General features: G+C 32.7%; 1 protein-coding gene across 2 annotated transcripts in view; it reads right to left on the bottom strand.

Annotated features, from left to right (window-relative positions):
* Positions 1 to 1,934: 1,934 nt before the first annotated feature.
* The window catches only part of LOC140443751 (uncharacterized), a 58,771-nt gene continuing 45,620 nt past the window's right edge, over positions 1,935 to 15,085 (bottom strand). The window contains exons 10-11 of one of the 2 annotated variants that reach the window (XR_011951260.1): positions 13,604 to 13,719; positions 10,080 to 10,213 (exon numbers count right to left, since the gene is read on the bottom strand). Coding sequence is in view for 1 of the 2 variants with exons in the window: in XM_072535169.1 (XP_072391270.1) it covers positions 10,066 to 10,213 (148 nt within the window). In the remaining variant the exon portion in view is untranslated. Of the gene's footprint in view, positions 10,214 to 13,603; positions 13,720 to 15,085 lie in introns of both variants that reach the window. The other variant, XM_072535169.1, reaches the window with a different exon arrangement.

The following is a 15,085-nucleotide window of genomic DNA, read 5'->3' as shown; positions in this document are numbered from 1 at the left end:
TTTTGGCGTATGGATAGCATATACAGTTCATCCCAAACCCTTCTTTCAGTGCGTCACAGTTTATCGAATTCTCTCTAACGCATTAAGCTAGAAGTGACAGAAAAAAACGTGAGTCTGTGATTATTATACATAGAACTTAGAAAATTATATTTCGTTCACGGGTATTTGCATATTAAAGCGAATTCTACTTACGAACATATAATTGGTCGGAGTTTAGAATACGCTAAATAGATATCCAATCAATGATGCGCATAAATATAATTTGACGCAGATGGTCTCGATAGTGACAGTACTTTGACAATGTCAACTGATAAAATGATAATTGTCATTCCAGGATAGTATTTTTAGACATTTTACAGTGAAAATTTAATTTTGTATTTATTGTCATAAAAATATTTTAAATATGCCGAGATATACCGAGAATGAACAAAGACTAATATTAAAATTATTAAATTATTTTCAATTAGAAAAAGAGGCTGGGACAACTTTATTACCAGTTTCTGCCGTTCGTGAAGTAAGTTTTAAATTATTCTAAAAAATATTCACATTAGTAGTTTAAATACTATACATTTTAGCCATAGTGTTTGTAATAAATAATAATAAATACATAAATAAATCTTAGCTAATTAAGCACTTTCCTTGGAGTGTATAGAATAGGAATTATGACAAACTGCCGTTCCAATATAATGCACAATAAAAATTTTTATACAGGACGGGACCTCTAATATGTAAATTAAAAAAAAAATTGAATTCTTAAAGTTTTTACTCCACATTTTCAAAAAATAACATTTTCACATTTAGCCGATTACGATCCTTCAACTGTCAGATTTAACTAAAATGCCATGCAATAATTCTCGACATTCTTAAAATCCTATATGACGTCAAAATTAGTGACGCACTGAAAGAAGGGTTTGGGACAAACTGTATCATGGATATTCCTTTTATGAAACCGTATTGGTAATCTCCTATGCTTTGTTCTGTGTACATTGTTAGTCTGTCTCTAATTATATCAGGCATTACTTTATATGTTACATTCAGTAAATTAATTGCTCGGTAGTCTTGCGATTGTCACTATAATCCCCCTCTTCCTTTTTCGGGCATTATTTCCTTACTCCATAATATATTCGGTATCAGTTCATAAATCTTTCTGTACAGTGCCCCCTCCGTATTTTATAAGTTCTGCACATATTCCAGTCGTCTCCCGCTGTTTTCCCGTTTTTTAGTTTGCATATTTTATCTTTCACTTCTGTATAGGTCAATTCTTCTTCTTCATCATCTTGTTCCGTGATCATCATTGTTTCTCTTTCTTCTTCTCTATCAGTGTCTTGATATATCTCTTCGAAATACTTCTGCCATTTTTCTGTATAGCTACATTAGCTGTCCGTTTTGGGTTACCTAGTTTTAAGTATTGGTACAATAATTTTGAATTGTGTTTTTTATTTCTCTTCGATTTATACAATTTATTTGTCTTTGATCCTTTAATCTTTGTATGTTTCCGTTCCTCTTCTTTGCTTGTTCTTAACCATTTCATTCTTGTTTTATTCTTTTCTTCCACTGCTAGTTTACACTCATCGTCAAACCAATTATTTCTTCTTTCATTTGCATTGTTTTGCATTGATGTGTTTATTCCTCGTTTGATTTTCTCCACTGTTCCTCCATTTGTTCTTTCTTGAACTGCATCTCTGCTTTTACTTCTTTTTCAAACTCTTCTGTTTACTTCTAAAAAGTTCTTGAAACGAGCTTTCAAATTTCAAAAGCTGTGAACAGGTTAGTTCATTTAATCAAAACATTATTGATTGAAATTATTTCATTCAGAAAACATTTTGTGGCAATTGTGTTGCTAATGATAATACTTATAATTAATATTTTAAGTTTTTTTTTTTTGGACAAAACTGATAATTTTGTTGTAAAAGTGTTGTTAAAAATGACAACGAAATTTCTAATGAGATATAACATGCTATATAACTATTTATAATTATCTACGATATTGCCCGCCCACAATTTTTAATAATTAAGTTGACAGCACGTCACAAAAACAATGAGCCGTTATTGAGTTACTCAAAAATCTATTAATTTAAGTGTTGTAATTCAGGAAATATATTGAAGTGGAGACTTTAGATAAGAAGTGTACACTAAAAGTATCTTTTGGCTTGCTTGCATTAAACAATACGTGAGTAATCTTTACAGCAATATCTAAAAAAATTTTCAGCTTCGTACTTTGTTTTATGTTAAAAATATTGAAACATAACTTTTGTTTGACTCAATTTATGTTCTTTTCATTGCTGAAATCAAAATTTCCTTGAACCTACATCGTTTTTATCTATTTCGCAATTGTTTGTCTATTTTACCTGTATTTAAATATTAGCTATAGCAAAAATGCGTTCCAAATATCAACACCACCAAAGCATCTCAAAAATTTGCACATTTACTATAAACATTTACTACCAATATGTTACTACAAGATTATAAAAATAATTTTTGATAAATTTAAATTTATTATTCGATTTACAATACTGAATTATATTTATAATAATCTTGTAGTAAGATATATAATCATGCCCGTTTTGTAATAAAACAATTATGTCATTTTTATAATAAATCGTTAATTACGATGGTTACGAAAGTATAAATACCAACCACGTTCAATTTTATTAAGACTTTTGTGGTACCAATTACTTGTAATATACCTTTATCGAAAGAAAGTAATATTTCTGTTATCAAAAATTCTCTCAAAATATTTTGCCAATATTTAAACAAACATTTTTTTATTGACTTACAGTAAATGTCTGTTTTTTATTTGTTGCTGTCAATATAATTGTACATTACTAAAGAATTATTTGAAAGATTTTTCAACATGGTGCAATATCATTATTTTGAAATTAAAAATTGTATGTATATTAAATCTTAAAACAAATCATATTTTTAATTGGCAATTAAGTTTTAGCAGTAAAAATGACATAATCTTTTCATTTCATCAAAATAGGATCATTTCAAATTATCAGATTTTATACAAATACCGCTGAAAAGCAATGGCGACAACGATCAGACAATAAGGCAACTTTTAAGTTATTTTATAGTACAAAAGCTATGTAAACTATTAAAATATTGATCGAACCTCGAAAAATACTAGCTTACAATATTTAGCAATATGTCAGAGAAACTGCGTTAGACAACAGAAAACATTGCAGATCAAATTAACAGAATTCTAAATACCAATTTCCAAAATTTCTTCTGTTTTTTAGATTGTTCAAATAAAACTTTATTATTTATTTCTAACATTCATTGCTGCTAGCGGAGAAGGCTATTTCAAGTTTTTAGAGTGTATGGAAATCACTTATGGAATCAAATTGTTTGTATCTTTATTTTAGAAAAATATAAAAAACGCTGGGACACGTCAACTTTTACATTCAAATGTGCGCTTTTTAAACATAAATTTAAATGTAAACGGTGATTCAAGCATTTCTAGCATAGTCCACAATCTTTATTTTTAATCAAACACGTTGTATATTTTGTTTTTAAAAGCTCCTTAACAACCTGATATAATAATATAATAATAACCCAAATCGGAAAATCATGTGAATTTTTATCTGTCAGTTGCTGATGTGTTGACATTTTACATTAAAATACTAAATTCCTAATTAAAAACTAATTTCTTGCAGAAGTAATAATGAAATACTTAACTGAGACTAACCTGAGATTTTAATAGTGCTCGGTTACGGAGATAATTGCAGAAGTCAAGTTGAAGTGTCAAATTTATTTAATCAGAGGTATCCTCAGTTATCTAATATTTTTGGCAAGGTAGTATATTCATGCACAATTCAGAGAACTTGGACATATCAAACCATTAAAAAGAAAACCGTACTTCGTTGAAGATGATGTGAAAGTGGATAGTAGGCTATGTCCCTCTTCAGTTGAGTATATTTCGTACGTACAGTTCGGTTATGTTTAAAAACAAAAAAAGTTTCAAAAAGTAGGGATGTCTGGAGACCAGAATGTGTATTGGAGACTATTTTTGAATGCATCTGCCTTTTCTATGTGTAATTTGGAATTAGATTTTTGTTTTTTAGGACTATAAATAAATTCCAGAATTTTAAACCGTCTCTGTTGTCAGGACTTGAGGTTTTGCGCCGCCATTCATGTCGTTTTATTGCATCTCATATCACCTCAAGTCTTATCCTAGCATATAGACGGTTATATTCTGTTTTTATTAGGGGGTCTCTGAAACGGCGTTTTTATTTGTTTTTGGCCACGATGTGGGTTGGTAGTGCCTAGGAATATATGCTATATTTGAAATAAGGGACTGCTATATCGGTGGCCTCGTTTGGGAGACTGTCGTTTTTAGCGATAGCAGCATTCACAAGATTAGTCGGCGGAGTCTCGAGAGGACTCTGACCATCGAGCAACAAGACAAAAGAGGGAATCTAATCGTTATGAAAAGGCGACCAAAAAAGTGGCCTCTGATGGCGGACATATCCGGAAATGCGAATGCGCCAAATTTAAATTTTCCGACACTTATTAACAGTAGCTATAAAATAGTTTTCAGAATGTGTCTTGGACGAGAAAATTTTAATTAAATATTAACGATAACAGTCTAAAATGTGAAACAATTGTTAAAAAACTTCAATATAAATAAGATTTCATGTGACAGTTGGGACACATAATAACATAACCCAACTAAATTTGATTTCTTAAACAAGGAAAGACTCTCTTTCCTTGTTTAATTTGGCCTCTCAAGATGGCACTTCCTGTCTAACAATATTTTTGCCCCCACTACCTTTACATTCCCTCTTTTGTCTTTTTGCTCGATGACTCTGACAAGGGGGGTATTTGTCTGCTTAGATATTATCTTCGCTACCTTAGTGAAGGGGAAAGAAGAGATTGTTAGTTGTTGTTCAATCTCTTCGTTTATCAGATTTGTGTCCATAATTCTTATGACTAAGTGGAAATTAGCCTATGTGGATGGTTGAGAGGTAGCTTTATGATTTCTATTTCGTGTGGCAGAAGAAGAAACCGTGAGGTCCGGAAAATTCTAAACAGTATTGCCTGTGAATTTAGATCTGATTTGTTTTCGATTCTGTATGTGATTTTTTTTATTTGTGGGGACTGCAGGAGTGTTTTGTGTTGGTTGTGGGTTATTTACAGGGCTAACTAGTCTAGGGTGATTTGTAGTGCTATTTTGGCCTCTGGACGGCACAGGGACGGGGGAGATGCTTCTGCTATGTCTCGCGTGAGTATGTGGTTTTGTTTGGCTGGCGAGGAGGTTCAGAGGTAATGGAAGCTCTTGAGAACGGTCTGGAGTCTGTCTTTGTTGAGTCGGCCTGTAGTGGGTTTTTTTGACGTTTTTGTTGTATTTTTTACTTTTTGAGGATTGCTTAAGATGTTCAATTTCTACTGCATTTCTGAGATTAAATATTATAACTGGGGCTGACGAAACGTCATTTTGCTCGTCGATGAAATTATTTATTTCATCGAAATCATGTAGGTATATGGATGAATCAGCAGGATTGGAAGGACTAGGAAGGGTGGGGTACTCGTCGTGTGCCTCGCGGATATAAGACCGTAGTGTACGGTCAGACAACATTGCGATCTACGATTTAGAAGAATCTATTTTTGTTTGGCCGATTAACCGCTGTCAATCGGCTTTTGGGTGGCGTCCCAGGCCCAACTCGGTTGTTCACTTCCAGTAGTGCTAAGGGATGGTTCCTCTTGCGTTCTCTGCGTACTAGCTCAGGGGCCGTTCCTGGCTATCCTCTAATGTATAAATACACTAAATGGCAGAGCAGTGTCGTGCCTGACGGGCCAAGTAAGCGACCAAGGGCTCGCGCCCTATACGATGCACGCTATCTGTATGCAATCACCTGTGGAAAAAGTTCTTACATTATAAAACAATTTAAATCTTTCAATTTAAATTTTGCAAACAGAGCACGTGGTCTACTTTCCTGTTTCTTCTACAGTTTCACTATTCAGTGGCCAGGTAGATTCCGAGACTTTACGACCTTGGATTTTTTTCTGTGTGGATATCTTAAGATTTGCAACAGCTAACTAGCATTGTAGACCTCATAGAAAGGATAATTACACAAATACGAAATATTCAACCTCAAACTTAACCTTGAACAATGTTCGGGACGAATTTTATAAGTGACGGTGTTATTTCTAACAACAAAGTAGACAATATTTTGAGCATTTATTTTACTGTCTTGACGAAAATTATACATAATTTTAAATGTTCACCTCGTATTATTCATAATAGATCCTACATGATATAGTTCATTTATATCAGGTTGTTAAGGTTTTTAAAAACATAAAAATATACAGGGTCTTCCTTTAAAAATAAAGATGATGGACTATGCTACACTTGCATGATTTACCCTGCACATTTAAATTTATATTTAACAAGCGCACATTTTAATTTAAAAGTTGACGAGCCGCAGAGTTTTTTTATAATTTTCTAAAATAAGGACACAAAAATTTTTATTCCATATTTGGTCTCTACACTGTATGTTTTCGATTATATTTATAAACCTGGTTAGCACTGCAGGAGGTATCTACCCAACGGACACGAGAATTTCTTTTAATACATAGTGAGTAAACGTTCATAGAAAGATACATGTCAAGTCGTATAATATTGACAAATTAGGTTAATATAATATAAATAATAGACTGATACATTTTAAAAATGTAATACTCAAAACATAAGACAGTATGAAAAATCGGTTCATATAAAAAAATTGAAAATATTTGGCATAAGGTAAACTTTTTCGCGTAACTATTTCTTAGAGAGAATTTCTTTGAAAGAATATCTTCGTTTAAAATATCGTTTTCTACTGTTTTCTAACGCAACTTCTGATACATGCTCATATAATAAACTTACGTTAGCATAATCTAGATAAATTGAAATACTCCTTCAAACTCCACCTTAAGGTAGTCAATAACAACGTTAAAACATACTAAACTACTTAGGTAAGTAAGTAAGATAGCAGTTACGTGGAGATTTTTCTTCAAAATATTTTTGACATACCATAAAATCCTAGATAGTTACTCACCATCCTCTCTTTCACAACAAACCTAACGGACCAGATGTGATTAATACCAGGTTGACAATAAAAGCAACAACAATTGAAAGTTTTACCAATAAGTAAATTATTAATTTAAAAATATGGTACCTACAAAGTACTCCGGTACTATGTAAAAGCGGTTTCAGTTAAATTGGTTGAAACCTACAGAGAGGTAGCTTTGGTCATGCCGATCCAAAGTTCTCATGCCCCAAGACTGAAAAATTATTTTTTTTTTGGTTACAGAGCAAAGTGTCAGTTTTCAGTCTATTTTTCAAAATTATAAATTTCGAAATGTGCCGTCCCACACATTCAATATACGGCATCTGAATCTCATTAAACATATGGGATCAGAATGACATTTTTTAATGTTATTTTGTCAAAAAATAAGCAGGATATCCTACTGTTCTACATTGACAGTTCCAGTAAATAACGTAGATATTCTGGTAGGATATTCCAGTATCATTCATATAAATACACATAAGCGTACACACGTGCAATAAGTACCTGTAAAACGTACACACACCTATAAAGACGGTAGTGTAGGGGCAGACACATGAGTAGAATTTTTTTGACGGGGTGCAAACAAGTGCATTACGTATCAGTGAAACGTATACCTCGCAGAATGCTTCATCCATATGCCACTGCAGCAGTCTGAGCCGGAGAACGATTCATCGATACTAACTGCGCATGCGTAAAATTCGCTAAAACTTTTGCGTATGAGCCAGTCCCTATAGTACCCTCTATGCAGATGTAGTTTCACTGATATCTACTGCGCATGTGTACATTCTCTGCTTCCAATCTGTATTAGTTCCTCCAGTGCTTCCCGTGCCAGTACACATTGTACTGATCCCTTTGGCGCAAACCACTAACATATTCTGCGTATGCATCGGTCACTCCTGTGACTTCTCTAGAGATTACCATAATTTTGAAATCTTCTGTGCATATGTAGTTTCCCACAAAATTAGATAGACGTCTATGTAGGAAAGTGGGATATTTCTGTAACACTGCCCCCGTTATTGGTGGGACTTTCCTTATGGATAAGTGGGATATCCTACAGGGTTATCCAACCCAGGATATACCACTTATTTTTTTAACAATGGATTATGAAATGTGATACAGACCCCATATTCGTGTTTAATGAGATTCGGAGGCTGTATTTAATGTCAAACTCTTTGAAGCTCTTTATCTTGGAACTAAATGATTTTTCAATGTTGAAATGAGAAATTTGATCAGCATGATCAAAGCTACCTCTCTGTTTAGTTTCAGCCAATTTAACTGAAATTTTGTAACTCATTTATTTATATTATAGAATATGGTACGTTCGATGAAAATTTCGATGAAAATACCAGCATCATCGACCGTTCATATTATTTTTACTAAATGTATGTGGAGAGAAACGGTCCACTTCACATGCTACAAAACAAAATGTTACTGTGTTGCTGTTGTACATAGAAAGTATACATAAAATCAAAATACAACATGGAAAGCCTAATGATTTATTTTTCTAGAACATGAAAATAAAATTATTATGAAAACGTATAGGATATGATATCTAGACTGAAAACACAACAAACGCAACCTAAACAAGAGTTGTCAATATTATAAATAAACATTTGATAGAAAGTATTGGACATATTAGCATGAGCCGTGAAATGTTTTGAAAAGTTGAGTAAAGTTAGGTCTGCCAATGATATAAGGAATCTCGACCGCTCATTGCATTAAGGTCGTTAAGAAAGCATATCTCTATTGCAGTGGCTACAACACCTCCGTGAGGTCCGAGTAGTAAATATTAGTGAGTGGACAGTAAGAACACTTACTTAAGAAAAAGTAACGAAACCTGACTCCAAGAAGGCCTGCAACATTGGAGCAGTGGAGATACGTATAGTTCCTTGATGAGAACAGGACTTTCAAATATTTTTCTATTGCTGCATTAATCAGCAGGTGCCTAGACCATTGAGATTATAGAGATTAAGAGTACTTTTAGTTGAAAAAAGATTTATTTATCAAAACCATAAAAACAATACACTTCAGCTTGTACTCTAAGTGATTGCACTTCGAATTGCTCACCCTGCGTATTTTTTAGATCTGGCTTCCACAACTGCTGACCGTTTGCAAGCTTCAAGCGATGATAATAATTCTAAAAAATACATCGAATTGTTATATAATCGGAATCCGTCTAAAAGAGGACTATGTTGATGAATAAGGTAGAATTTTGTCTAAAAAATATAATTTTATATCTTATTGGGGGAATTACTACGTAGTGTACCTTAACATATATTTTTACACAACTTTTATCCGTTCCTTTTCTAAATATGTTCTTTATTGTTTTATTACTCTAACTAGTACTACATTTCGGCAATTAATTCAAATAGTAATGAAAATAAATGCATAATAATGAATATAATACGTAATTAAATGAAGTATGTATTAAACGGACTTTGAGATTGAGTGAAATGAAAAATAAAAGTTTTTATTTACTTTTTTATTTTATTCTCATATAAAATTGGAAAATAGAAAAGCAAAGGCGTTGAGAATATATTTAAGGAATAAGATTATATTGACAAAAATGTTGTTGTAAAATAAATGTTATTGTAAATAAAACTGAAATAAGTTTTAATCAAATTTCTGAAAAATCAATACATTATACTAACACAAGATATACGAAAAAAGAAGAACCATGAAAATGGATTAATTCGTGCTGTTAACAATATGAAGGAATGGTTACTAGTACTTTGTGGAAAGTATATCTGTATATGTTGTTTCTGCTCTGTTTGCAGTAAAACTTTCAAATTATTGAATACCACATAAATAGTACTACATAAAATTTTTCAGATTTTCCAAATCTTTAAAAAAGATATTTCATCAAACAAACACTAGTATTAATCATTTTTTCCACCTCAAATCAATCAAAAATCGCAGGTGTTTTCATCTATCTGTTAACGCAACAAACAAAAAACAAAACTCGTTCCTATTAAGTGCCTCCATTTACTAAAGGCATATAGGACCACTGTTATGACACTTCATCTTTTTGGAAAAGTCGTCTTTGAGGTTCAGGCGTGTAGTGAAAGCGGGTTCGCAAGTGCTGTGGAGAACCTGGTACCGACGAGCTCTCTGAGAGTCTCCGTGGCGGAGGCAATGGAGGTGTCGGTGATACATACCTAAAATGTTTATGAATTACTATATATTAAAAACATTATATATAAGACAATAATGTCAACAATAAAAACTCAGCTAAGTTATAAATAATATTCGTTATAAGACGACACTGCGCTGTTGACAAGAACATCAATATGGGAAGGCAATACAGTGTTAGCAACCCTGGAGAGTAGGATTATTGTGCAAAATATTATAATCTAAAAGTAGATGATAAAAAAATAATCGTCAAATTCAATTTTATCGCATTAAATAATGGTTAATGGTTATTAATTGTTTATATGAAACTGTTGAATCGAAATTTAAAATCAATAGCTTATTGAAAATATGATTACTGACTCATGATCGGTTCTACCGGTACACAAGTAATATAAACACCGAATATCAAGTATATAGTTCACAATCGAGGTTATATTTATGTATTTAAATTTTATTGGGAGTGTTCGGTGGTTTGGAGATATTTCTTCTTCTTCTTCGCGTGCCATATCAGAATTATCCAACGTTGGCGATCACCATTGCGAAGGCTTCTCGATCTTCTGCAATATGGAATAATTGTCCTGCATTTAATATCTGAGTCCATTCAAGAATGTTTTTTAACCAAGAAACTTGTTTTCTTCCTACACCTCTACGGCCCTCTATTTTGCCTTTAAGGATCAGTTGTAATATTTTATATCGACTTCCCCTTACTAATATGTCCCAGATAAGACATTTTTCGATGTTTAACAGTCTTTAGCAGTTCCCTATCTTTGTCGACGCCCCTTAGTACTTCTTCATTAGTTTTCCTTGCTGTCCAAGGTATTTTCAGCATTCATCTATGAACCCACATTTCCAATGCTTCAATTTTGTTCATGATCGATACTTTTAGCGTCCACACTTCTGCACTGCTCATGATTTTTTCATGATTTTCAATTTAAGGGATAGTTGCTAATAGGGTTGAAAAATTAATTAAAATCATAAATCATGCTTATAAATGTTGCAAAATATTTATTTTGTTGAGCATGTCACTTTTGAAGTTGAAGGTAAAATATACTCAACCCCAAATTTTCATGCAAATCGATCGAGGTTCACCGAAATCGAAGGTAATAGTTGATTTTTGCCTTCATTGACTGTACTGTGGCTCTTGGTCCACGTGGGCTGTTCAACAGTTCGATGAAAACTTCAACTGGGTGACTCTGCCCATATTTTCAAACATAATACCAGGCACATCTGAATGTAAATATCGATGAGAATAATAAAACTTTGTATTATTATACATCTCAGTCATTGATAAGTTTGCAGTTAATAACTACTCCTGGTAGAGTACTTTTATTTTAATTTTTATTGCCTGCTTTTATTACAGATAAATATATTTTTACACAGTCTCATCGAAATCCGAGGCGACTATAACAAATAAGATCTTTTAGCCATTTATAAGTTATTTTCATATTATACGAAAATATTTAAAGCCCTTTGTCAAAATAAAAGATTTCTTTAAAATGTTAACAATAACTCTCTTTTAGACCTGAATTATTTTGTACTTTATTAAAAAATTCTCTAATAAAGGCGGCTGTCATCTTGCGGTTGCAATAACTCTCTAATGTCAGTATTGATAGATTGACATAACGACATTGACATCAACATATCATATAGGTAGATATATCAATGAGACGATTTGGAGAATCGCTTCATTTTCCAGACACAAATGGCATCCCACTGTATGCCATTTGCCTTTTGTTGAATGGAAACTTGACAACATATATCGTTTGGTAGATTGTAAGTCCAGCGATAAATCAGAAACTGCGTATTAAAATAAAATACATTGAAATAAAATAAAATAGAGTAAAATATGTATGTAAAATAAAATCAAACAAAATAAAACAGATTAAAACAAAATGGAATTAAGTATAATAAAATAGAGTAAAATGAAATATAATAAAACAAAATAAAATAAAATAAAGTAAAATTAAGTACAATAAAGAAAAATAAAGTAAAATAAAATAAAATAAATTAGAATAAAATGAAATAAAGTAGAATCAAATAGAATAATATATAGTAAAATAAAACAAACTAAACAAAATTAAAATAAAATACAATAAAATAGAATAAAATGGAATAAAATAGAATAAAATAGAACAAAATATGAACAAAATATGTGAACATTGAATATGGTCGAATTTACTTCCTTGATGCTGGGGATGGACATTGACGAAATTCGTGTACCCCCCGGCAATAAATGTCAGCAGAACCCTGGCATACGGCATACGATCGTTAGCTAGCCACAAATCCCTACCAAGTCCGACACCATTTGAGGGTGGCGCGTTGCACGAAGCATCGCGTGGCTCCACCCTCCCCGTAGTGCCTGTGTTGCGGTACGCACATCCGTCCGTTATCCCCACTCCCCCAGGGCGACCAAGCACGTTTGACAGGTAGCCGCCGAGGAGCTCTCCTCTACCACTCTCCCAAGGTGGGTACGTGCCGTAACCCCACGCCCAAAATGGGGAAAGGGTGTATTAGGGGCGCAGCACGTTCAACCTCACCTTGGTTCTGTGGAATGAGAGTAGAGTGGTCCCGCGAGAGGCTCGTCTCGGATACCACGAGTGCAGACCGGTGATCGTAACGCCGAAGCACCCTGCATGCGTTTCTACAAACCCGACACCTCGAACGACGGCCTCAACCTCTTCATTCCTTCCCATGAGTAGCCTCTTACGACAGGCAGGGATAACTTGCCCCGACTGTATTCTTGTCTCCGCGAGCCAGACGGAGGCTGGGGATGGACAGAAAAAATATTACTAATTTTATTGTCATTGGCAAGGATCAGATCGCAGTAGCCTCAGCTGGAATATCTGCAAATTTATTGGAGGGCGAACGAATTGCAAATTTTGTCTTGAAGTTACCATTAAACATACAAATTAGAGCAGTACAAACATTAGTAAATTGAATAAATATTCAATTTACTAATGTTTATATTTTGAGAACGATTTCCGAAGTGAAAATTGAAACGTCAGTAAACGTACCTTAACCTTTAATTGTGGCTTATTCCCATTTAAATAGTAATTAATCAAACATGCCACAAGAAAATAGCTTCAGAACAATATTTCAAATATTATGCACCATGGATGACCCATACTTCACCTTTACGCATTATGAAAGAAAGGAACAACAAGCTATAACAGTATGGTATATTCGCTGTCACAAATACAGAAATATTAGAAATATTTACAATATTTAGAGAAACTATAAAATATTTGTTTATGGGTTTTTATTTTTAGAATATTCCTTGAAAACTACTATTAAATTCCTAAGCACAGCAACTTGTGAATGTATGCAACTTTCAAATAAAAAGAAATGGAGTGCCTTTAAAACCGGTTACAAGATGAAGCATACTTAAATTTACGTTTATTTATCAATGTACTTACCATTGAACAATTCTTTATAAGAGTGTAGTTGATCCATTGAACATATCACTGCGGACATTATATACAATTAGAAAAGAAAAGAAGTCCCTTCAAGGCAGGCAAAAGTAGATGTAGTCCTAAAAGCAATACAACTAATCTACCTCACGGTCTAAAATGGCCGTACGGAATGTACTGTACTATAATATGTACCAAAAAAGTAAGCAACCATTTATTCAATGTGAATTTTGTAACAAACAAGTAGAAAGCTTCCAAAAATATTTTATATCAATCAACGTTGCGAAAAAATACATACAAAACATCCCGAATGTTTGTTTTCCACTAGAATTGTTTCGAAATAGCTGCAACATTCCATCAACTAGCGTCGTAAGTCACAATTCTATCAGTTACTGTGGTCGCTTCGCTACAATGATTTAGCCGCTTTTTCCACATAGTAGTTCATAGTTTACGAATAAATAAGTTTTTCTAGTTCTCTCAGAACCCGAAGTAAAAAAATCCGGTCATACACTTATACTTTTCTGTACACGGTTATATGAAAAAAAAACTAGTAAGTTTTATATACAGAGTTGGCCACTCAAATGAGTCCACCTGATATTTGGCAATATTCATTGGATTTCGTAAAAAAAACTAAAACAGGTCGATTTCCATTCTAAAGGGGTCATCTTTTAACAATATAGATATCGGCCAATTGTCAACCCCCTCCTCTCCAGTACTCCAATCCTTAAATTTTAAATAGAGAGTATATTCTCTTCTAGTAGATAGAGAGTATATTCTAAATATAACTCTATTCTTGAGAAAAAGTATCAGTTTATTGAAAGTGTTACACCCTAAACTAACTAAACGCAATGTTTTACAAATGTCAATTTCTGGTCATGTCAACAACTAAACCCTATTCATTCTACAAATTCCCAATCGTCAATAGAACCACGTGTAAGCCAAACAGAGTCGTACTGATGTACGACCTATGTATCATATGATTTTTAAAAATATTTACTTTTGAAACTGTTAGTGTAAGAATTTCTTGAAATTTAATCATTATATCACAATTAAACTAAACTCTAAAAAATAACACGACCATTAAATAACTTAACAATAACTATAACATAAATATAACACAATATATTAACTTAAAAATCAACACGATACAATTTGAATTTAAAATGATGGCAAGTTGGGATCTGTAACATGAGAATCTGTCTCGCTTACGGTAATAAATTATATTTTATAGCCTCTTGACGAATGAGACGGCGAATATCAACACGTGCTCATGTTTACTGATGGGAATTTGGTAAACGAATAAACTTTACATTAAAATGAAATTTGAAAAATTAATAAGAAACTTTATTAAATGTAACGTAAATAAAATGAATTAAATTTTAAATTAATAAATTTATAATTCAAAACAGTTTACTCATCAGCTATAACTATTTACTTAAATGTTCAAAATGATATCCATCAACGTCCATACAATTATAAACTCGCTGT

The sequence above is a fragment of the Diabrotica undecimpunctata genome, chromosome 6 (genome assembly GCF_040954645.1).
Source record: "Diabrotica undecimpunctata isolate CICGRU chromosome 6, icDiaUnde3, whole genome shotgun sequence".
In the NCBI taxonomy this organism is placed as follows: Eukaryota; Metazoa; Arthropoda; class Insecta; order Coleoptera; family Chrysomelidae; genus Diabrotica; species Diabrotica undecimpunctata.
Note: the sequence above shows the minus strand (reverse complement) of the source record. Positions and strands in the feature narration are given on the sequence as shown.